Below are 23,364 nucleotides of genomic sequence, written 5' to 3'. Positions count from 1 at the left end.
GGCTCTGTAGCACTAGTTGTGTGGCCCAGTAGTTAGTGCATCAGAGTAATGAGAATGGAGCCTCCTTAATTGTTAACATTTCTGCCCATTCCCCTTTTCGTAGTCTAGTTTATCACTGTTCCTTGCTTGTCCTGGGCTAGTAGGCTGTGCATGATGTTCTAGCAGGAGAGTTCTTGAGGGAAAGGGCCAGACTTTTACTATGTTCCATCTCAGTTTCAACAGTTGGGTACATTGTAGGTGCTCTAGAAAGAGTGATTGACTCTTGTTGCCAGAAAACTCTGCCCTTCAGCTTCTCCTTGCTCCTACTTAGTAAAGTGACAGGTTGACAAATGTGTTGATTACATCACCTGGGTAGTTTGGGCTGCTTAACTATCTTTGGACTCTTTCTAAACTCATCCTTGTGATGATCTAAAAACTTCAAGTGAAAATTTCTGTTTCCAAGCCCTTTTGAGCACCTTTGTCTCAACATGTGTCCCCAGACATCCTGGTGCAGACCCCAGGTGTGACTACTTTTCCTTTTCCCCCTCTACTTTCTTCTCCTCATCTTCCTTGTCTTCTGTATCTTCTTTCCTCTCCTTTTTCTTCTCCTTTCTTTCATCATGGTCTTCATGACCATCACCAAATAAACATTAGTAAGGTGTTTTCTGCTAAACACACTATAACTACCCATTATAAATGCTTCGTAGGATGCAGCCATGTTCAATGTATCTTCCATATGTAGAATTTATGCTTACCTATTTTGGTAAGATCACTTTTAGACACATTTAACCAGCTGTCCCTTTGATGTCTCCACCTGAATGTCTTACGTCCTCCAACTCAACATTTCCAAAACTATATTCTTTCTTTTCATGAAAACCTTCTTCTCTTCCTTTATTTTTCTGCTGGTCATTTGGAGCTAACCCTCACATTTTCTTGTGCCTCTTTTTTCACTTTCAATGAATCACTAAGGCCTTTAAATCTTATATATGCCTAGAATTTGGTCACTTCTCTCTAACTTAACCACTTACATCCGGTCCTATACACCTCTGTGTCATTTATGTTGCTTGACATTTGCTAGGCACTCCATAAATATTTGTTGGCATGAAAAATAAATGAAGGTGCCATGTAAGGACAAGCACACAGTCCTGAGACCGCCCCCGCCATTTGTTGTTTTTATGTTTGGCATGGGCACATGACACAGTCAAAGGAACCAAAGCCATTAGCTTTTCTCAGGTTCTTTTCAGAGTTAAAATTCCACAGTTTGATGTCAAAAGCAGCTAAACACAACTAAACTTTAATGTAGAACATTAATGTTAACTCAGTATGAAAAATTCCTTTAAGAATTCAGTACCAGGAAAAACTGTTTCTCTTACAGAATTAGTTCTCTTCTACGTTAATGACCAACAAATTCTAGAACCTGGGTGATTTCCTTTATTGCCCTGACGGTTTATCACATGAGGAAAGAGCTACATTTTATGGGCACTCAGATCCCCTATGTTAACTTTTACATTGACATGTCATCTTCTTTTTTTCTTTTTGGAGTAAGGTAGTTAGGAAGAAATACACATAACTAATAATGAATATATCAACATGTCATGCCCAAAATAAAATATTAGTGTCCGTTTCATAGGAGTACAGTTCAAAGTTCATCAGCAGGGACTGAACATAATTGAAAACAGTGTGTTTCATTGTATGCATTTTTTCTACTGTTCCTATCAATGGACCGGTTCTTTATTACATTTGAACTGCCCCAAGGATAAAAACCATATATTGTCCTCCCCTTTGTCCAGAAAGCTTATTACATGTTGTTGACTGATATTTATTCTGTTTACTTTCTCCTGTCTCACACTTAGCCTAGTTTTCTCTTCACTGGCTTCAGAGTCCAAATGGGATCTCTTTGATCCTCTCATTAAAATATTGGGCCCAAGTATGTGATTCATTTCTTAAATCACTCTTTTGCTTTGAGCCTTCCAGGGAGGGGGCTCACGTGGGCTCTCTTACAGGAATGGAAAAACTAAGCAGGCAAAATCCCCACCCCCTCAGGGCTGTCTCTGTTCTCTACCTTCTTAGCTGAGAGCTTTTAGAAAAGAACAGGCCAAAGGAGAAATTCTCCACATTTCCACTTTTATTTATGGGGGGTAAAAGTCAGTGATTTTTCCCCCCTTCTTTGAAGTTTGCTTCTGATTATTCAGCTTGTTTGAAATATATTACACTTCTCTGTTTTCCCTTTGTTATGAGCAACACTGGATTTTAAATGTGTAGGGCTGGCTGTAAATGAGGGAGGCCCCAGCCTCCTCTCCTCTGGAGCTGTTATGGGGAAGGTGAGAGGAAGAGAGAATCAGATGATGATTGGAGACAATTACACAACCATTCCATTTTGCTAATGCTTGAATCCAGGAGAATTTACTCATTTAATTCTCTGAAATGAAGGGCCTCTCTGTTAGCCTTAAAATGTAAACAAGAGGCTTTTAATGTGCACTTTTCCCAGAAATGGAATGCTGGCTGCTCATATTGATCCAAAACATTGCTGTTTTTTTTTTTTTTTCCTTGGTATTCATATGTTTTGTGACGGCAGCAATATAGGATTGCTCAGGGGGCGGCTTAAGGATTGTGGGTAAGTGGCATTATTATTCTAAGTTGCAAACAGATGTAAAAGGATATTCATAAAAAGCTTGTCTGAGCTCGTCTTTAGTCTCTCCACATACAAAAGGCAACATAAAAATCCAAGGTGTATATCCCAATCATTTCAATTTATATCCACCTCTTGGAATGCAGTCCTCTGAGTTTGGTATTTCAGACAGAAGCACACTTTGTTTGAATGATGCAGGTAATAGCTTCAAATCCATTTCATTCTAGCACGCCTGGTCCAGGTGTTTTGTCAAGTGTACACAGCAGCTATAGATGAAGGAAACTGAAGTTTCAATGTGCTTTGCTTTGGATCCTCAAACTTCTTAGGATAGCATCAGATCCCCACACTTCATTATACTTAATAACTATAATTGAATTTGTATGATGTCTTATTTGGATCCTCCTATGAATTAGGCATTTTAATACCCGTATTTAGAAGAAGAGGGTAAAATGACCCATCTGAGGTCACACAGCCTACCAGTAGTAAGGTGGGACTTGGACCTATGTCTCTGGGCCTGCGATCCAGAGTTCTGCCCACTTCCCATCCTTGCCTCTGTGATGGGGTAAAGCCAAGAATGGGAAGGTATTGCTAGAAGGGCTGCTCAGGGAAGGAGGGGAAGGTGAAGAAGCATACATACAGTTCTGCTCCTTAAACTTTCCTCCTCCAGCCCCTAGCTACTGCCACTTGGTTTCTTCAAGGACAGTGCAGAGTTATAAATATTGCAATAACCCAACAGTATATGGTTCTGATTCTGACAGTTGCCCTCAATGTAAGCAGACAGGGCTCCTTCTCTAAAATTAGCAAACACTCATTCATTCATCTAACACTTATTAGAGTCCTACTGTGTGACAAGATTGTTCCACGAACTGTAGAAGGCGGGACTCGATTGAGATTAGACATCTCACGCCAGGCTCTCACCGTCTTCTAGGAAAGAGTAGTGAATGGTTTGAAAGTCGTGATTGCTGTTTGCTAACCAACTGTAGTGAGATGGGTAAGCTCAACCAATTGTAGCTCAAGAAATGGCTGGTTGAAGTAACAAAATGAAAGTGAATGGCTGAACTGAAGGTCAAATCACCGAGTTGATGAGTGCTCATTATTGTTTAACTCTAGGAATCCAGGACTGGAATTTTTTGTTTGTTTTATTCCACTGGGACCATAACCCTTACTAAAACAAACAAGACAAAACAACCAACCATTCAACAGACCAATCAACAGGATCTTGGATTTTCTATTTCAGGCCAGCCAGTTTGAGGGAGCTAACAAATTCAAAGGGTGGCTGCCTCCTGCTGGCAGAATGTAGGAGTAGAGAAATGATGGTCTGCACTCATGCATGGGTGAGTGAAGTTGGAATGGTGCTGGCACTGAAGTCAGACAGGCCTGTGCTGGAATCTTGCCTCGGTTGTTGTTACACTAGCTAAGTGACCCTGGGCAAGCTGCTTGGAGTTCCTTTTTTCTCATTTGTAAAGTGGGGATAACATTATATGGATCAAGTTTTAGTAATGATTAAATAAATTTTCAGTGTGGTGCCTGGCACCCAAAAGGTGTTTAACATATGTTGTGTATCTCATACTTAATATCCTCCTATCCCATTCTTTCTTTTTTAAAAAGATTTTATTTACTTATTCATGAGAGACACAGAGAGAGGCAGAGACACAAGCAGAGGGAGAAGCAGGCTCCTCACAGGGAGCCCAATGTAGGACTCAATCCCAGGACCCCCCGGGATCACGACCTGAACCAAAGGCAGATGCTCAACCCTGAGCCACCCAGGCATCCTGATCTCCCATTCCCTTTCATTCTCAATAGATTTCTGGACAAACGGTTTCTACCCTTTATTAAAACATATTTGTTATAATGATTCCTGCTGCTGAGAAAAGTCTGAGTATACCACTGCAGATTAGCTCAGAAAGAGTTAAAGGTGAAAGAGTTCCTGGTTAAGTGTAGATTGAAATTCATGGAGCCAGTGAATTGTGTGAGTCTCCAAAAGGCCAGGGGCTGGGGTGAAGGGATTAAGGGATCTGGGTAGCATGGTGCAGAAAAGAGGCAGTGGGTCAGGGATGATAAGCCCTGGAGAGGTGAGGTGGTACTGACTGTTTTAATAGGTATCCTAAGTACTTATAAATTAATTTGAATTCCAGATGTCACGGAATTAGAACCAAATGGGCGCAAGGGATGTAAGACCCAGCTCTTTGCAATCAAAAAGCTAACTTGACTCATTTCTTCTCTGGCATGAATTTGAAATGGAGCATATTACTTTGATGGGAATCTTCCTTTAGAGAAGGCCCAGATTATCCAGTATAGAGGCCACTTGGTTCTACCCCAAGCTTTTCCATTTGCTTCTCCTTCCATTAGCCAGGGTTAGGAGGTGGGTGAGACAGTCTTACAACAGGCCGAGCTACACTCATATGGTATGGCATTGTGAATGTAATTTTTCTAAGCATTAGGGACAAATTAAATTTGAGATCATGACTCAATTGGCCATATCTGTACCTTTATTTTCCTAAAAGCACTTTCTATGGAGCTGGATTATGGTTTCATGAGTGAGTTGGCTGGGAGGAGGCTGGTCAGCAGTGGCGGTGAAAATGATCTTGGAAAGTGCAAAGGGGTAAGTGAAAGTGCAGGTACCTGTTAGAACACACCAATTATGCCCTAATAGCTTTCAGAAGGCATGATGACGGGCCACCTCTGCAGCCACTTTCCACCACTGGAAAAATGTTGAGGGAATCTTTTCATTACTTGCCAGTTGAGGCAATGAAATCGTCCCCATGATTAGATCCTAATCTGATAACTCTAAAATGAATCTATTATTCTCTCACTCAAATCTTCAAAATGCATATGCTCACACATTGATATAGCACATCTAATCCATCAGCAAGATATGTGGACTCTGACCCAAGTCCCTCTACTTCTGTCTGTCTCTCATGCTATAAACTAATCAAACTTTCATCTGCTCTCCCCATATAGTTTAGTAGAAGTGAATGTGCTCTGGCAGCACATTTCCTGGCTTAAAATCCCAGCTGTGTGATATTATGTGAGTTACTGAACCTCTCTGAGCTTCAGTTTCCTCATTCACAAAATAGGTATAATGATATACTCTTCACACAGCAAATGCCTGGTAGATAGTGAGGGCTCAGTAAACATTAGACCTTTTCTTTCCCTCCTCAAAAAGCCTCCACAGTGTTCTGGCTTCTTCTCTAGGCCCACCTGCAATCCTCATTAAAAATACAAAGCCAAAACATTTTTACCTCCACTCAAGGGTCAAACTCCTTGCCATGGGCCATAGGGCCTGATGAGACCTGGTCCCAGCCAGACTCTCCAAGTTTGTCATCTCGTTATTATGTTACCCATGTTCTATAATCTGGCCACACTTTATCCACGGGATTCCTTCAACGCGTTGGGCAGATTTCCAGCCCAGGCCCTTCACATGCCATTTTCTCTGCGTGGAATAATGTTCTTTCCTGAGATCTTTGCAAGTGGTTCCTTTCTCACCCTCAGGTCTCAGCTCAAGAATCTCCATCTCAAAGAGGACTTCTTAACTGCCTCGGGGAGTGGTCTTCCCTGCACATCCAGACTCTCTCCTGTTACGGATTCAGCATCTTGCTGGCAGCTGTCTGTCGCAGCAACATCAACTCCAGGGCTCCATGTCACCTGTGATCCATGAGCATTTTTGTGTACAACAGCTCCAGGAGGACTTTCTCTCCCCAGAGCTGGCATTGGCCTCCTTGTGTTAACCTTAGGCTGCAGGGGCCTGTTTGCCTGTGTGCTGAGAGCACTCACAGTGCCTGTGACTGTTCCATCCCCGGGATCAAAATACCCCAGCTGCTTCACCCCTGTGGCCCACACTGTTCCCAGAACTTGCTTTCTGACACTTGCCTGCTTTTGTAGCCTGCCTGGCCACCTCCCCTTCGCGGTCCCACTTCTTTGCTCAGGGTGTTTTCTGGAACACCTCCTGATAAGTAAGTCACCTTCACTCAAACCTTATCTCTGAGTTTGCTCCTGAAGAATCCAACCTAAGACAATTATTATCCTCTTGAACTGTTTTTGATATTCCACTAGAATATAACATCCAGTAGAACAGTATCTGTTACAGTAATTATTTGTCCTCTTTCTCTCCCTCTCTCCCTCAATTCCTTTCTCTACATATATGTGTGTGTGTGTGTGTGTGTGTGTGTAATGTGTGTATACTCAATGATATAAATGATTACACATAGACTATCAGAGCTTACAAATTATAATCACTGTGATATTTTTGGGGCACAAATATACATCCTCTTAATTCCAGCAACTATGTATCAATCTGTCCTTCCTGTTGTCACTATATTTCTGAACAGCCAATTTCAACTTCTAATAGGATATTTTCTTATAGATTTAGTGCAATGTCATGTTTCATGTTAAGTATAAAGGATATGCAGTGAAAGCAATAGCTTGGATTGAACGTGAAGTGGATATCTACAGTAAAGTTCTGGAAGTACGTTTCTTCTTTAGTGTTCACCCCTCTAAGATACCTAAAGAGAATTTTTATAGTTGCTGAGTTCTGAAATCTCTAAATAGGCTGTTTGTTTAGCTGGGAAGTCATATTTTGGCCCTCAGGGTTCACAAAGTGAAGATGTACATCATGGCAGATGCAGGCTGGAGGGGGAGTGAAGGATGATTCTGGATATTGTAATTAGGTGTGCCTTTAGGGAGGTAAGGAAAGTGAGTCATGAGTTGCTGCCGAAGAACGCGCGTTGGGGGGAAATGCTGCTAGAGTCGTAAAAGGCTTGTAACCTGATCCAGAATATGAAGTTTGTGGGTAGTTATTGATTTACCAGTGGGTGGAATTACTTTTCTTCATGACACAGTGGCTGGAAGAGGGAGGACGTGAGAACAAGTTGCCATCTGTCAGACTGGAATTGTGTGTGGAGGTCTTCCTCCACATCCAGATGATTTCAGTTACATGGCCTCAGACACCTGTAAATGGTTCCCAACCAAATGGAAGGAAAGCACTGAGCCAAGCTTGTACTGATCCGCCTTGGGCTTCAATCAAGCATTTTCTCTGTTTGCCAAAAGAGCTGTGGGGAGGACAGGGCAAGCCTAGATAACTACAAGCTTCTCATCGTCCCCCCAAGAGAGTTGAGCTGAGTTGAACTCATTTTTCGGTCAACAGGAACTTGGCTAAAGCAGAGTGAGTTTCACCTGAAAGCCTGTAAAATATTAAATGGGGTTGAAGAGTCCATTAACCTGTGTGGGTGACAAAGTAAAGGGCTGGCTATGAAACTCCAAGTGAAGGCTGCCACAGGCAGCTTTAGACATGGGGTAACCATGCTGAGGATATGCCTGAACCACTCGCATGGATACCTTGTCTATGTTTAACCCTTCTCCCTCTAGTGAGATGGGGCTCCCAAGTGTTCTCATGTCCCTCCATTCTACTGGCAGAACTGGGATGCACCTGGGCTTGAAGATCAACCAACATGTCCCTAGTAGGGATAGAAGGTGCCAGTCTCATTTTCATATATTTCATTAGTGATCCTTTTGTCTCTTCCTCACTCCACATCCACTTTGGGGCTTTCTGGACACTGCTTTACATCCACAGGCCTCTGCTGATCCTCCCTCAGTTCTGGGCTGAGGTGCATGAGGTTGGTGTGGAGCTGGTACTGAATCAGTACCTCTCAGAAAACCTTGAGGTGTACTCTAGCTACTGGAGACAATTTAAATTTAGAATATGGGGTAATTGCTTCTTTTTTTTTTCTTCCAGTTTTGGGCCTCAGCTTTATTTCTGGGATAACAAGAATCTCACTGCTCATCCCATTACACAGACAGTGACCACATAGTGTGACAAATGATTTAGCCAGAAGTTCAAGTGCTATAGGAGCACAGGAGAGGCTCACCCAAGTCATATTGGGGTGTCGGGAATGTTGTCCTCGGGCTTTGGGAATCTAAGTAAGACCCAGAAGGCAAGAAAAAGTCAGGTACAGATGGATGGGATAAAGGCATCCTGGGCAAAGAAAATGTTGTACAAAAACTGAGAAGCTGGAGAAGAAGAGGCTGGGACAGTGTAGGGGGTGGCGTATGGGGTGGTAAGGGAGGTTTTGGTCACCAGGGCTTTCAGCTATGCCAAAGAGTTCACAATACTCACCCTAAGGACAATTAGAAACCAGAGGAACATTATGCAGGGAGTCCTGTGGTCAGGTTTGAGTTTGGGGGAAATTCCTGCTACTGAGATTGGAAGTGGGGAGATGGGTTTAGGAGACTTAGAATGGAAGATGGAGAAGGCTGGCTTGGGGAAGGGATGAATATGACTTCATGATAGATTGGTGTTGGGTTCAGAGAGAGGGAGCAAGTTTGTTTGGTTGACTGTGGGACTGCGGTGCCTTCACTCTGAGACAGAGCAGAGGAAGAGTGGACCCATGGGGAAGATGGTGAGTTCAGATTGTTGTTCTTAGGCATGTTCACTCTGGAGCTGGGTTTGGAACTGTGGTCACAGTTGTAGTCTTGGCCTGATGCATCTTAAGGTGATTTTCTTAAATGAACAAGGCATCTCCATTTCATTCTTTCCATGGGACTAATATTGTGAAGAAGGAGATGAGGGAAAGGGCCTTCATATTTAAAGTGTCCCTGAATTGTGAAATCATTGCAAAAGTATATCACACTTCAAGAGAGCTATGGATTCTGGTAGTAGCACCTTCTTCAATAGGACAAAACTTTCTCTAAGAAGGGAGAAACCAGAACCCAGAAACACTGCATTGTTCTTTCTGTCATCATGTCAACAAAAGAAAGCTCCTTTCCGTGAAAATTCAGAGTGGAATAGCTCTGCAATTTCCTAACTGCTGGTCCAATTACAATTTGGACTTGCCACCAGTGGCAGATCTCCCAGTCTTTGTCAGGTATCAGGTACCTGGGGTGGGTTTATAGGTCTCTAATATTCATTGGCTCTGTCTGTAAAGATTGATTTAAGGCTCTGGAAACATTTATCTTTTAAACCATTTGTGTTTGCTTGACAATCAAGCCACAATTTAGAAATGCTACTTCCTGAAGCTTTACAGGCTAATATAATTTCACAGCTCCAATTACAAACGAGAAAAATTATTTCATCTCAAAACAGAGGAGCCAGACGTTTCTGAGAAATCATGGTTAATGAGAAGACAAAGTACTTTCTGAAAAACAGGCCATGTTATTAATGGCCTCCTCAGCTAAAATTTTGCTGACTCTCAGGACCAGGAGGCTTCGTCTTGTGGGGATGCTGGTTTTGATAATCTGTAAAGCAGATGACTTTCAGATTGATAAACCACTGCTTCTGCTTGGGCCCGGTCTGCAGCTCCCACAGCATCAGTGTTTTGTAAACAATGCAAACACATCTACTGCACCTAGCAAAAATATCCTTCCTTCTGCCACTTCCTTTCAACCCGTATTTTGTGGGAATCCTAGACTTTTGGATGGGGACTTAACAACCATTAGTTCACCCTTTCATCTAACTCTTTGAATACCTTCTCATCATAGGCAACTACCTACTACTTAAATACTTGTAGGGATGGAGAGCTCAAAACCAGATCTCTCTATGAGAATCTGCTATTTTAGCTCTATTTGAAGTAGAATTTAAAGTCTGGTTAACTTCCCAAGAAGATCTTCATTAACATCTAAAATCTCCTAAGTGGCCTTTTCCCTTGGATTCACATCTTTATAATGGGATCTAACTGAGGTATCTCAACTAGAGCACCAGCAGAATGAACCTTTAAGGAAAAACTTGATCTTTGTTACTACACAGCTCTGTTGTATGAACACTCCTCACAAGTTGTCACTGCCCAGAGATAAAGGCACCAGGTTTTTTCTTGTCAGGAATCTAGAGGGGTAGAACCCAGCACTTATATTCTCATTTGTCATCACCTGCACTACTGCAGGTGACATATTCACTGGTCTCTGCCCTTTGTCCTTTTCTTCCTCCAGCTACTCTATATGCTGCAGTAACACAAATCTCTTTAAAACACATCTTTTGGTGACTTCCTTTTGCCCAGAGACCTGTGGAAGAACAAGATTTTTTGTTGTGTTTTAAATTTCCTTTATTAGATTGTTAATTTTATTGCAGAATTAATTTCTGAAGGAGGAAGACTTTAGAATCCTTATCTAACTTAGGAAGAGAATGCACAATTCTTAGCTTCTGGTTGGTTTTATTTGTGACATCAGTGAAAGCAGAGTTGGGAAGTTAAGTTTCAGCAAGTTGCGGAAGCCATTCATCTAATGGCAAAGAGTTTACAACTTCAAATGAACTCATTTAGTTTTTCAACATTGAGCTTGCTAACACATGTCATTTTCTCTAACAAAAATTTCTCAAGTTACATGTCAACATCCTTTAGAAGATAACTTTTCAAACAAAATTCTGAATGAACATTGCATTAACTTTCCTTATCCCTTTTAATAAATAGATCTGGACAAAAATTCAACCTTATGGTGGTAAGATATGGACCAGGTATAGATTTAACTTAAATGTTATGGTAACTGGTATGGAAATATTATCCGTCTTTTCCCTTATCTCTCTAAAAAAAAGGATAATGGTTCACACAGAACGTTTTACTCTTTAAAGTCCTCAGGTGAACAATTTCTTGAGTCCAAGTTAAGTATTATTAAACCCGTGACCTATGATTTCACCTATAATTTTAAGCAAAGCCAAATCAAAATTTTGGTTGCCTATAATTTTGTTTCCATGGAACTATAACCTTCACCTCCCACTGCGTTGAAGAACTTTCCTTTTAAATATTTTCTCCCATTATTCTACTTCCAAGAGACTATTCTGTTTACCCAGATCTATGTACTCTGAATCCTCACTCTTCCTATGTCAGTGTCATTTACTCATCAATGACCATCTCAAATAATTTCTCTCCCATTTATTCGACCAAGATTTACTAAGTCACTACTATGATTCAGTTACTATGTTAGGTACTTGAGATTTAGTCTGGCTCTCATGGAACTTGCACTTTAGTTGGATAAATGAACATTAACTATTTATACTAACTAGAATTTAATTACAAACTGAGATTCGTGCTCAGAGAGAAGGAACACAATTCTATCAGAGACTATAAAGTCCTACATGAATCTTCTAACCAGAGATCATTTCTCCCTCATGTCTCCCTCATGACATTTTATGATTCTACCAGTTGGGATTCTTTAGTTGTGAGCCACAGTAACCTGCTCTGCTAAATTTAAGTGAGACTAATGTATTTGGAAGATAGGGAGTAGTTCATAGAATCAGATGAAAAGCTGGGGAACCAATCATCAGAGAAGAGAGACCCAGAATAGCAGTGGGAGAAGAACCAGCAGGCAACCATGGGCAGCCTCTTCAGGGCACTCCCTGCAGACAGCTGAGCTCTAAGAAATATTCTATTCTTCATCTATGATCATTCTGATAAAGAGTGCAGGCTCTGTAGTCAGACTGAATGCATCACATACTAGCTGTGTACACTTGGCCACGTCCTTCTGTTTCCTCATCAGTGAAATGGGGAAATAGTGATATCTACCTTCCAAAATCATTGGAAAGACTGACTGAGGTAACCCATGCAAGACACTTAAAACAGTGCCTGGCATACTGTAAGCATTCAGTATGTTAGCACTGTCAGCAATTGTTGTTAATAAAGTTCCCTCAAGATTCAGATTTCAGGGGGTCATCCTAATTAGGATCAGATGTCCAGGCCTTGTCCAGAGAAGGGCAGGCAGCCTTGTGAGAGTATCCCTAGCATTATATGCCATAGCAGAGTGGCTTCTCAAGAGTGAAACCAGGGTGCTATGGCTAGAGAAGGTGTAGATGTTGGGCTGACAAGACAAGAGATGTTCTCTCTTCCATCCCATCTTTATCTTAGTCCATGTTCTGCCATTATTCCTTGTTTTTGCTGCTAATCATCTCTGTCAGACTGTAAGTATCTAATGGGTGAGAACCTTATCTTATTGCTATAGTTCTGGAAATACAGTGTCTTCCTCATCAAAGATGTTCAATATCTGTTTGTTGTATTGAATTAAAATGAAATTTTGGTATATAGGATTTATATCTCAGCTCTAGAAGATGAATGGATGGATGGAGATAGCTTGAAAATTTGGGGGAAAAAAAAAGAAAATTTGGGGGAATTTTTTTTGGTCCTTGGAAGTTTCACCATTTTCAAGAAAAATACAGAAAAAAGCTGTACAGGACTTCAGCACTTTCCAGAAATTTCCTGAGACAGCAATGCTAAGACAGATACCCTTCCTTGCAAACATTTTAATTTATTTAAAATGAAAATCACTGTGCACAAGGATGCAACTGAAAGATTGTTCACTTATGTACTATTTGTGCCAGTGAAAAATGTCCATCATGAGGGGTATGACTAAATAAACAAATATGTCCATAATAGAGAATATTATACAACAGCTACAAATAATTAAATTGATCCCTATGTGTAATAACATAGAAAGTGCTCCAAGAAGGTGAGTGTTCCAATTGTTGAGTGAAGAAAAATCAAGGTACAAAACAAAAACATGCAGCATAATCCCCTTTTATAAAAAGGACACAAAAACAAAATGACAGTGTATCTTTTACTGATACATATGTGAAACTATAAAAAGATCTTGAAAGCTTATCATCACAATATGATATAACTTACTTAAATGGAGGCCAAAATGAAATACTACATATTTTATGCTTTTTTTGTATGTATATATACATTTTATATTCATATATACATAAATCATATATATATGTACATACATATACAATTCTTTTACACACATATGTATAGAATAAAAGAACTAGTTTCCTCTGGGGAGTGAGTGTTGGGAGAAAGACTAGAATTGTGAATGATGTTCTAAGGAAATCTTAACCTAACCTTTAATATTTAATTTTTTTTACAAGGAGTACATATTCATGAATTATTTATTTAATGAAAAATTATCTAGAAAGAAAGAAACAAAGGAAGCAAGGAAGAAAGGAAAGAAGGAAGGAAGGAAGGAAGGAAGGAAGGAAGGAAGGAAGGAAGGAAGGAAGGAAGGAAAGAAGGAAGGAAGGAAGAAAAGGAACTACAGAATGAGGACGCTCAAATGCCTCTGAACTGCCTTCTTTCCAGAATGCCGGGATATTCTGCTTCCTGTCATCACCAAAGAACTGAAGGAGCTGCTGGAGCAAAAAGATGAGATGCAACACCAGGTCCAGGAGAAGAAGTACTGTGTCGAGCTACTCAACAGCATTTTGGAGGTCCTCAGCTGTCAGGATGCGGTGAGTCCTCATGATGATGTAGATATCCTGGACTCAGACTAGCACTGTGCTGATTAAGGTCTAAAATATTGATGCTGATGAATAGCAGTTGAAGTCTAAAGATAAAAGTCAATGCAATGCTTGCTCAGTGAACTTATATTTCCAGTGACTAACCCTCATGGCTGGGAAAGATGGCTTGGGGATCGGAGTTAAGCAGGTAGCATCATGTCACCATATTTCTTGTTGGACAGGATTTCTCAGGGTGTAGGTATGGACATATTGCAGACTTTTTAGATGACTTGTCCATTTACTAAAACCCTTGTTTGCAGAGACAGGATGGAGAGTTTCCTATGTCTACACAGTCAAGAAAAGCCTCTTATTTGTTTTCTTAGCTGATTTACTTTGGTTTTGTTTCTTTAGTTATATCCTATAATGATGAAAATGGTTAAGGCTCTTTCTGGCTGAGCAGATTGCTCAGGCCTAGACTCTAGAGACAGAGTGACAAGTGGGATGGTGGTAGGGAGGTGGCTATGGCAGTGAAGCCAATGTATATTTGGTAGACATCATTCAGAGATTCGGCAGGGATGATATTGAAAGGAAAGTTTCAGGGGAATGAGTAGAGGGCTTCTAAAGGGCAGAGTCTGCAGAAGAGAGGAAGGGAGATAAATTGGTGGTAACAGGAAAGATGTAGAATTCTTAGATTTGGAGGAGAAGGTAAGGGTTCCTGATTTAACTCAGGTTCATTTGGCAACCTCACCTTTTCTTTGAGTAATGTCCAAGGGCTCTCTTTTCCTAGATGGCTGGTTTCAGAGGACTGGATAGACTTAAACAACCAAGTATTTTGCATGTATTTGTATAAGCATTCTCCCCCACTCCTCCACCTCTCAAGAAAATGCTCAAAGAAGGGCTTTCTGGGATGAACTATATCTATCATTTGCTATCAGTAGAAAACACTGCAGAGCATTTTATTCCTTTACTGTTTGTATCCTATAGTCAACAATTTTTATCAACTTCCTTATGTGTTTTGTCTTTTCCATTTTTGCCATCTTAATTCAGCTTCTTATCTCATTACTAGGTAAATGCAGTAGCTTCATTCATTCATTCATTCATTCAATGGTGTATATGGTGTATATGATACACCAGCTATGTGCCAGGCATTGAGGACACACAAGCCTGGTCTCTTTCCTTAAGAAAATCTATACAGATTATATAAATAAGCAATTGCAACATAATATAATGACTAAAATCTGGATGCATACAAAATGTGCTGGAGCTACAAAGACTTTGAGTGTGTATATGTGTGTTTGTGTCTCTCTGTGTGTGAGTGTATGTATAAGCATTTTTGTCAAGGAAGTCTTCGAAAAGGAACTGAAGCTGGGTGTTCAAGGGTGAATAATTAATGATCACAGCTGCTATTTTGTAGGCACTGTGCTATGCGATCTGTGTTTTCATTCGGCTCACCATGATTGGTGCTAAGGATTATTATTCCCATTTTAAAGATGAAAAACCTGAAATTCATAGATTTACCATTCAAGGCCAGTCAGCAAATAAATGACTAAGTCAAAATTCAAACCCAGGTCAGTCAGACTCCAAAGTTTGCATTATCATGGGTATTAGAGACACAAGAGCATGGTCACTTCCCTCTCATTTTTCTTTCTCCTCCTTTTTCTTAGGGGAAATGGAGAATAATACCTCAAAACTTAGATAATCAAGATTCATTCTGTGATGTTGTCATGATGATGGGAGTGTTTTCCTAACTGTATTCACCAACCAGCTGTTGAACTGGTTCCAATTTTGCGATTTGATCTTTACAAAAAACTTTTTAAAAGATTTTTTAAAATTTATTCATTCATGAGAGACACAAACAGAGGGAGAAGCAGGCTCCATGAAAGCAGCCCGATGTAGCACTCGATCCCAGGACTCCAGAATCACACCCTGAGCTGAAGGCAGGTGCTTAAACGTTGGTTTTTGGATCTTCTCTGCTTCTCAGCATTTGGATCCAAGCGTCCAAATCTTTACAAAAAAATTAATGAAGAGTTTGGTCTTACTTTCACTTAGTGTAAGAACATGAGAGCTGGCTCCTCATTTCTCCAGAAACATCTTAAAGAATGTTGCCTCTTCCTGTTGAAAAGAATTTGCAATATTTCTTATAGTCAGTTATCCTCACATCCCTTTTCATGGGGGAAAAAAACTAGATTGTCAGGATATGCCAGTAGACCCCAATTTGAGGAGCTCACTTATAATGGGTTAACTGTTTCCCTGATTTGGGTAGAAGTTCATGGTTCATTTGTTAAGCAGCAGTGCACAGGCTCTGCTCATCCCATGTGAGTGGACTCTGAGAGTTCTGCTCTGATGGATTGTCATCATTTTGCATTCTGGGTAACATCAGACACTGGTGAAAAGAGCGTGCTGTCTTACATACCCTGGGTACTGGGGGCTTCAAAGCTGAGACGTGAGTGGGAGACTCTGAGCTCCCCTTGGAGGATTGTGGCATTTGGACTTGAAGTGTGTGGGAGGTGTGGTGTCACTCTTTACTGTCTTTGGGTACATTGCTTTTATAATGACTTCTGACTGTGGGGCCTAGCCTACCTCTTTCCTAGGGTGAACAACTGTCTTTGTTGGATGAGTTATTAAATACTATTATTACCATTGGGTTTGGTATAAGATTCTGATGCTCTTGGTAAGCTTCACAGCCAATCTCTTCAGCTCATAAATTGGGAATCTCTCTTCTTCTCAAAGGCTTTTCTTCCATGAAGGAGACTCATTCAGTAGCCATTATTACTTTGAACCCAACTGACATTCAGAAGTCTCCAAGTATATCATCTAAATTGCTCTTATTCTGGTATATAGCAGCTCTCCACTCTGGCTGCACATTTAAATAGCCTGAGGAGTTTTTTAAAGTAGCCATGTCAAGGCTCTAGTCCCAGCTATTCTAATTTAATTGATCTGGGATTGGTGGGGGCCTCACAATAACAACTTTACCAGGTGGGGATAATAAGCAGCCTGGGCAGTGGACCACAATTCTAGTGCAGAAAGTCTTAAACTTGAGCTGGGATCACTGTGTCCTGGAGGAGCTGCTAAAACAGGTTTCTGATCGTTATGTTTGGAGGATGGGACCTGATCAATTTATTTTTCTGAGTTCCCAGGTGATGTGAATGCTACAGCCAACGACTACACTTTAATGACCATCACTCTAATGTGACCTACTTCTTTTTTTTTTTTTTTTTATCTTCAGTATTCACTGGAAATGGAAGACTGGTTGGACTCTCATCCTCAGTCCTTTACCTTCTTAATTAAAAAACCCTTTCCAGTATATAAAACCTAGCCTCTTCCAATATGGCATTTAATAAACCATAAAATGGCAAAATCTTCAAGCACATTCATCTGTACTCAAAAGTTCATTGTCATGCAGTTAGTGGGGACATGGTCTGTACAAAGATCTGACTTTGAAAATTCGGACTATCAGGCATGCTATTTGGTTTCCACAGGTACCAATTTTTCAAAATTGGAAATTTGGAGGAAAAATTTAAAAAGCCTCCCAGGAAAAATGTCCTGCATTTTTCTTCTGGTTTTTGGATCTTCTCTGCTTCTCAGCATAGCCATCTCCTTTTACTGTTCCTTGTTGGCACCACAGAACAGCCTGTCTCCCCAACCCAAGTATAGGTTTTATCTAACTGCAGGAGCCATTGCTTAGAGATAGAATCACATGTAGAAATCTAGAAATTATAGGACAGTATGCCAAGCTTTCTTTTGGGGGACATTTTGTGTTGGGTGATGGGAAAGGATGCTTATCTTCAATTGATTGTCAATGTTTGTTAATTACAGCCCAGCACAGCAGGTGTGGCATGCGGAAGCTCTGTTTTCCTGTTATTACCATATTCATTGTAACCCCTGGTGGCTTATGACTCAGGGAATGATGTCTGCTTTATCCTGGGTGTTGATATTTTTTTAATACTAGGGTTAAATTCTCTCCCCCAGCTTGCAAAGAGGTTGCACTTGGCATATGAAAGGGACAGGCTCAGGTGAAGGATGAAAGGCTTGACTTCTCCCTCTATTAACTCCTATCTCCCCCTTCCCAAGCAAGGTTAGTTGTCAACTCCACTTACTTTGAAAGGCTGTTTCACACTGGCTTCATTCTGTGCCTTGCTGGCTGCTGAGTAACTCATAAGATTTAATTTTGCCCCAAATCCAGGGGGAGTGTTTTTTTCCCCCCATCTCTTAAAACATGCTTTTCGTTTTTATGTTTCATTCCTCGAGCAGAAAGAAGAGTCATCATTTTGTACCCTGCTTAGCAATCATAAAGTATGTAAAGATGACTCCTAAGTCTGAACAGGAGATGGTGCTGGTTATACCTGCCTTATAGAAGTAGAGAATGCCAGAATCAGCTTTTTTTTTTTTTTTTAAACCCTGTGAGCACATTGACTAAATCTGGTGGAGTGGTTAACCAAAGCACACTATTAGGCATGAACAGTTTGCAATTTCTGATATTTTTATTCATCAGCTTAATGGTGGTAGAGGCTTTTATTCATGCATTTTTTTCTTGCCTGGAATGTCCTCAATTCCCGTTCTTTCTATGCAAGTAAAATCCTAAAAGCCATTTTGGTTCAACTCAGACAATAATTCCTTTCTAAAATCTTCTCAATTCTATGCACTCATACTCTCCCCTGTAAACCCCCACACAGAATCAAGGACTTCCTTCTCTGTGTCTTCACAGCTGTGTATTTAGACTGATATTATAGCACTAATTACTTGGTGTTACACTTTCGTGTGTGTCCCCTGCCAGGCTTTGAGCTCAGAAGCTCAGAGAGTAAGCTCTTGCACCCCTGGCTTTGTAGAGCTCACACATTCAGCCTGGCTTCTTGCCAATTTCACCTTGGCTCTCCATCTTCCTGCTGCACTAAAATTCATTCAATAACCTTCTTCCCTAGCTCCTCTCTTGTGGTCCTAGGAGCAGCTTTTGCCTGCTCTGTCATGGCATCTATGTTGTCCTCTTCTGTGGACTTCTTTGCCTTTGGGACTGGGACTGCTATGAGGACAGAGACCAACCATAGCAGCTGTACCCTTCTCTGCCCACCTCCCTCACAATGACTGGCTCACAAAGCTATCTGTTGTAGGAGTGAATACGTGAATGAATATGACTTGCCCAAATTAGTGGTGGAATTTGATTTCCCCCTCAGTCTTCCGCTCTGAGTGCTAGGAGGGTATTCTCTTTTCTCTTTTTGTATTCCTTGGATGTCAGGTGCAGGGGTTGAGTTAATCGCCCTCAGTTTATGACACATTACAATCATTGGTATGTGCAAGGTGCTCCCTTTTTGTTTGTTTGTGTGTGTTTCTTACCATTTATCTCCATCTCTTTTTTTCCATTCTCCTATCTCCCCCACCTGCTATGGGTGATTTGTCTAATGTGTTGAATATGCATGTGTGATTTAACAAGTGTATACATACACACATGCACACTCACACTCACGCCCCTCCTATAAAGGGATCAGACATTGACACAAAAGAGAGGTAGCATAGGCAGCTCTATTAGGGTTTGGTTGGATGGAGAAGGGACTGTGGTAGAAACAGGGAGCAGTCTAGACTAGAGGGCATTCTTGGTCCAGCACTGACCCTGACCTACCATGTGCAAAGAAGCAGACCAGCAAGTCTGTAGTTGAATGTCTTCTTCTGAAGCATACCCTCCATGGCTATTCTAGTTCTGGGCTCTCCGATAATCCCAGGCAGCCTGCTTGATGCAGGGTTAAAGGGAGGCTGCTGCTGCCTTTTTGAATTACCATTTAATTCCCAGGAATCAATACCACCATGCAGAAGCAGCAGGGTTTTCTTCTAACCTGTATGCTCCCTCATATTTAAACAAAAAGTAGGGAGACAAGGCTTGCAAAAATTCTTTTGTCAGTGGTGCATTCCAAACAGCTAATTAAGCCCCAAATTAAATCTGAAATAGATGAGAATCCTCTACCTTCTTCTATTCAAGGCCATTCTCTTTTCACTCCTTTTTCTTCTTCTGCTTCCATGGTGTTAAATGTGCCCTTTCTAGGTCAATTAGGGTATCATAATAATGTCATGGACAGTGACATATGATACACTTCTTTCCCAGCACACTTTAGCCTGCAAAGTATTTTCTCATGCATCACAATTGTTTGTTTCTGGCAACCACATGGGAAGGTAAATTTTACTGTCTACATTTTACCGGTGAGGAAGCCTAGCCTCAGAAAGAGACCAGGTGGCACTACTAACAAGGTTGGAAAATTAGTAAAAGTCAGAGCCTGGAGGTAATCCTCCATATCACTCTCAACTCAGCAACAGCAACCTCTCATACACATTGCTTTGTGCCTTTTTATGTGTACACTTTGCCATTTAAGAACACTTTATGCAGCTTCATTTCCCTGGTAGAGGTAAGAGCACAGGCTTTGAAGTCAGGCAACATTCACGTATCCATCCACAAATACTTCTAAGAGCTGCTATCACTTGCAATATTCTCTCTGCTGGGGGTACAGTAATGAACAGAGCTGGGGATACATCTTGTTCTGCTTCTTATTAGCTTAGGAACCTTGAGAAGTCATGTACTCTTTCTGTAAAATGGGGATGCTATTTCTCCAGATATGTCTGGATTACAGTAAACAAGAACATCTGTGAAAACACACAGCACTGTATCTGTGCATATAATCCATATGCAGCACTTGTAACTTTTTTCTTGCCTCTCTATTCCCCTTCCCTCCTGTGCTCCTTCCAATTGTTCCAGGCCTATAGTTCTTTTTAAGAACAATAAAGGGCCAAGAGAGGACTCTGCACCCCATTAGCACTGAAAATAGCCCTTGAGCCAGGCCTGGTGGCAGCCAGATGCTTTGGAGCCCTCACAGCCTCCACAGGAGGCTTGCCAAGAAGCTGCAGATGCTGCTGCTGGAGCAAAGCCATTCCCTGAAGGGCATCTGAATCTCATATGGGTTCCTGGAGAAAAGTGTCATCTTGCCTTCTCAGGGGCTCCTTTGAGGTGTTCCAGAATTTCACTCATAACTACTGTATGGGGTTACTGTGCTGGACCTGGTTGACACTAGCTCATGAGAACCAAGTGTTAAATTTTTAGGAATCTTGTGAGTTATTTGTTAAATAACTACCATTATTAAAAATTTATATAAATATCTATAATTAAATAAGCTATATTAAAATCAAACATAATAAATAGATACTCAAAACACATCACTTCCTAATTATCTTACTAAACTTTATTCTTATCTGTGTGTTTGAGGTCATTTACATCTGTTGTGTCTATGATAGAAATAGTACTTACTGCTCTTCTGCTGCTGTCCAGCTCTTCCCAGCTCTGTTTCAGTGATGTCAATCATGAAGGGAGTCCTCATATTACAGAATGGGCAAACACTGTATATCCAGGCCTCTGTTTTTGTCTTCCTAGAGAGACAGTTGATAAACACATACCGGTACATCACTGCTTGGGACTCAACAGAGTTGCCAAAAACAATAAAAATCCCAAAGCACAGGGGAGCTGCTAGTGCACTTCTCTTTTCCCTGGTAGCCCTGGATTTGCTGTCTACAAATTCTCATGGTCAAAGAGAGGATGCTTCAGGGATGCAGCAGTTTTAAGACAAACTAAACACTCAACCTAGAGCAGAGATATAGAAATGTGTTCAATTTCCCATGGCAATTCTTATCCACTGATAATGATTTTTTTCTCTAGTAGTGTTGAGTGTTTACTTAGGCCAGTGAGAAAGAGCCCAGATTCCTACATGGGTGAGGGGTGGGGATGATGAGTCAGCTGCTATAGACTTGCTGCACCTAAACTGGGTATCTAATCTCACACCTGTGAGAAAGGCACATTTGGCAGGAGACTGATATCTTTCATCTCATTGGGTTTTGGTCTTTAGGCCTTAGTGTTTAGAGATGGTTAAAGTTCATTTCTGATGAGGTAAACACTACAGTCATCATTATCAGAAGGAAGAACCATCAGCAGGGACCAAAAGTGATGGGCAAAAGTGTGATGAGAAACAGGATATTTGCATTATCTCAAATTATTTCCCAAAATATCCATTTTTATTTTTTTTATTTTATTTTTTTTTAAATTTATTTTTTATTGGTGTTCAATTTACTAACATACAGAATAACCCCCAGTGCCCGTCACCCATTCACTCCCATCCCCCGCCCTCCTCCCCTTCCACCACCCCTAGTTCGTTTCCCAGAGTTAGCAGTCTTTACGTTCTGTCTCCCTTTCTGATATTTCCCACACATTTCTTCTCCCTTCCCTTCTATTCCCTTTCACTATTATTTATATTCCCCAAATGAATGAGAACATATAATGTTTGTCCTTCTCCTGACTGACTTACTTCACTCAGCATAATACCCTCCAGTTCCATCCACGTTGAAGCAAATGGTGGGTATTTGTCATTTCTAATAGCTGAGTAATATTCCATTGTATACATAAACCACATCTTCTTTATCCATTCATCTTTCGTTGGACACCGAGGCTCCTTCCACAGTTTGGCTATCGTGGCCATTGCTGCTATAAACATCGGGGTGCAGGTGTCCCGGCGTTTCATTGCATTTGTATCTTTGGGGTAAATCCCCAACAGTGCAATTGCTGGGTCGTAGGGCAGGTATATTTTTAACTGTTTGAGGAACCTCCACACAGTTTTCCAGAGTGGCTGCACCAGTTCACATTCCCACCAACAGTGTATGAGGGTTCCCTTTTCTCCGCATCCTCTCCAACATTTGTTGTTTCCTGCCTTGTTAATTTTCCCCATTCTCACTGGTGTGAGGTGGTATCTCATTGTGGTTTTGATTTGTATTTCCCTGATGGCAAGTGATGCAGAGCAAAATATCCATTTTTAATAATGCAAGGAAAGATAGTAACTTTACAGTAGAGGAAACTGACAGCCACCCCCTTAACCAAGTGATGAGAGGAGCATCACCAGGAAGGATACATATCAGCATCGTATGCCTCCTGATAAGATGCACTGAAAAAGACAACACCACTTATGTGGGGAATCTTGCCAAAAATGCACAACCTCAATCTAATAATGAGAAATCATTCACCAAGCTCTAAGGGATGTTCTAAGCAATAACAGACTAGTATTCTTGAGAAGTTCAGGCCTTGAAAGATGAAGCACTGCCACAGATTGGAGGGACCTTAAGAAACATGACACTTACATTCAACCTGGGATCCTGAATTGGACCAAGAACTGAAAAATGGACATTAGAAGGAATAATGGCAAAATTAGAGTAAAGTCTGTAGTTCAGTTAACAGGACTGTACCAATGTGAATTTTCTGGTTTGGTAATTGTGCTCTGGTTATATTGACATTAAAATTTTAACATTAAGGGAAGCTAGATGAAGGATACATAGGAACTTTCTTTATTATTTTTGCGACTTGTCCATAAAGCTAACACTATTACAAAAAAGTTAAAAGTTTATCTTTGAAGTATTTAAGGAGTGATTGCTTACTTACAAATAATTCATTTTGAGGATGAGCAGTGCCCAGAAGCATACTTAGTCCAATGTGAAGGGATGCTGATAGATAAGGGGTTTTCTCTGTTTTATCAGAGACAGTAACAAAATCTGTGAC

At 40.8% G+C, this 23,364-nt stretch overlaps 1 protein-coding gene across 1 annotated transcript in view; it reads left to right on the top strand.

Moving 5' to 3' along the window:
- Nucleotides 1-23,364, top strand: part of DOCK2 (dedicator of cytokinesis 2) — a 397,882-nt gene that overhangs the window by 132,020 nt on the left and 242,498 nt on the right. Inside the window, exon 26 of the mRNA XM_038534784.1 lies at nucleotides 13,663-13,811. Within this exon, the coding sequence (XP_038390712.1) occupies nucleotides 13,663-13,811 (149 nt within the window). The remainder of the gene's footprint in view (nucleotides 1-13,662; nucleotides 13,812-23,364) is intronic.

The sequence above is a fragment of the Canis lupus genome, chromosome 4, assembly GCF_011100685.1.
Source record: "Canis lupus familiaris isolate Mischka breed German Shepherd chromosome 4, alternate assembly UU_Cfam_GSD_1.0, whole genome shotgun sequence".
Classification (NCBI taxonomy): Eukaryota; Metazoa; Chordata; class Mammalia; order Carnivora; family Canidae; genus Canis; species Canis lupus.
Note: the sequence above shows the minus strand (reverse complement) of the source record. Positions and strands in the feature narration are given on the sequence as shown.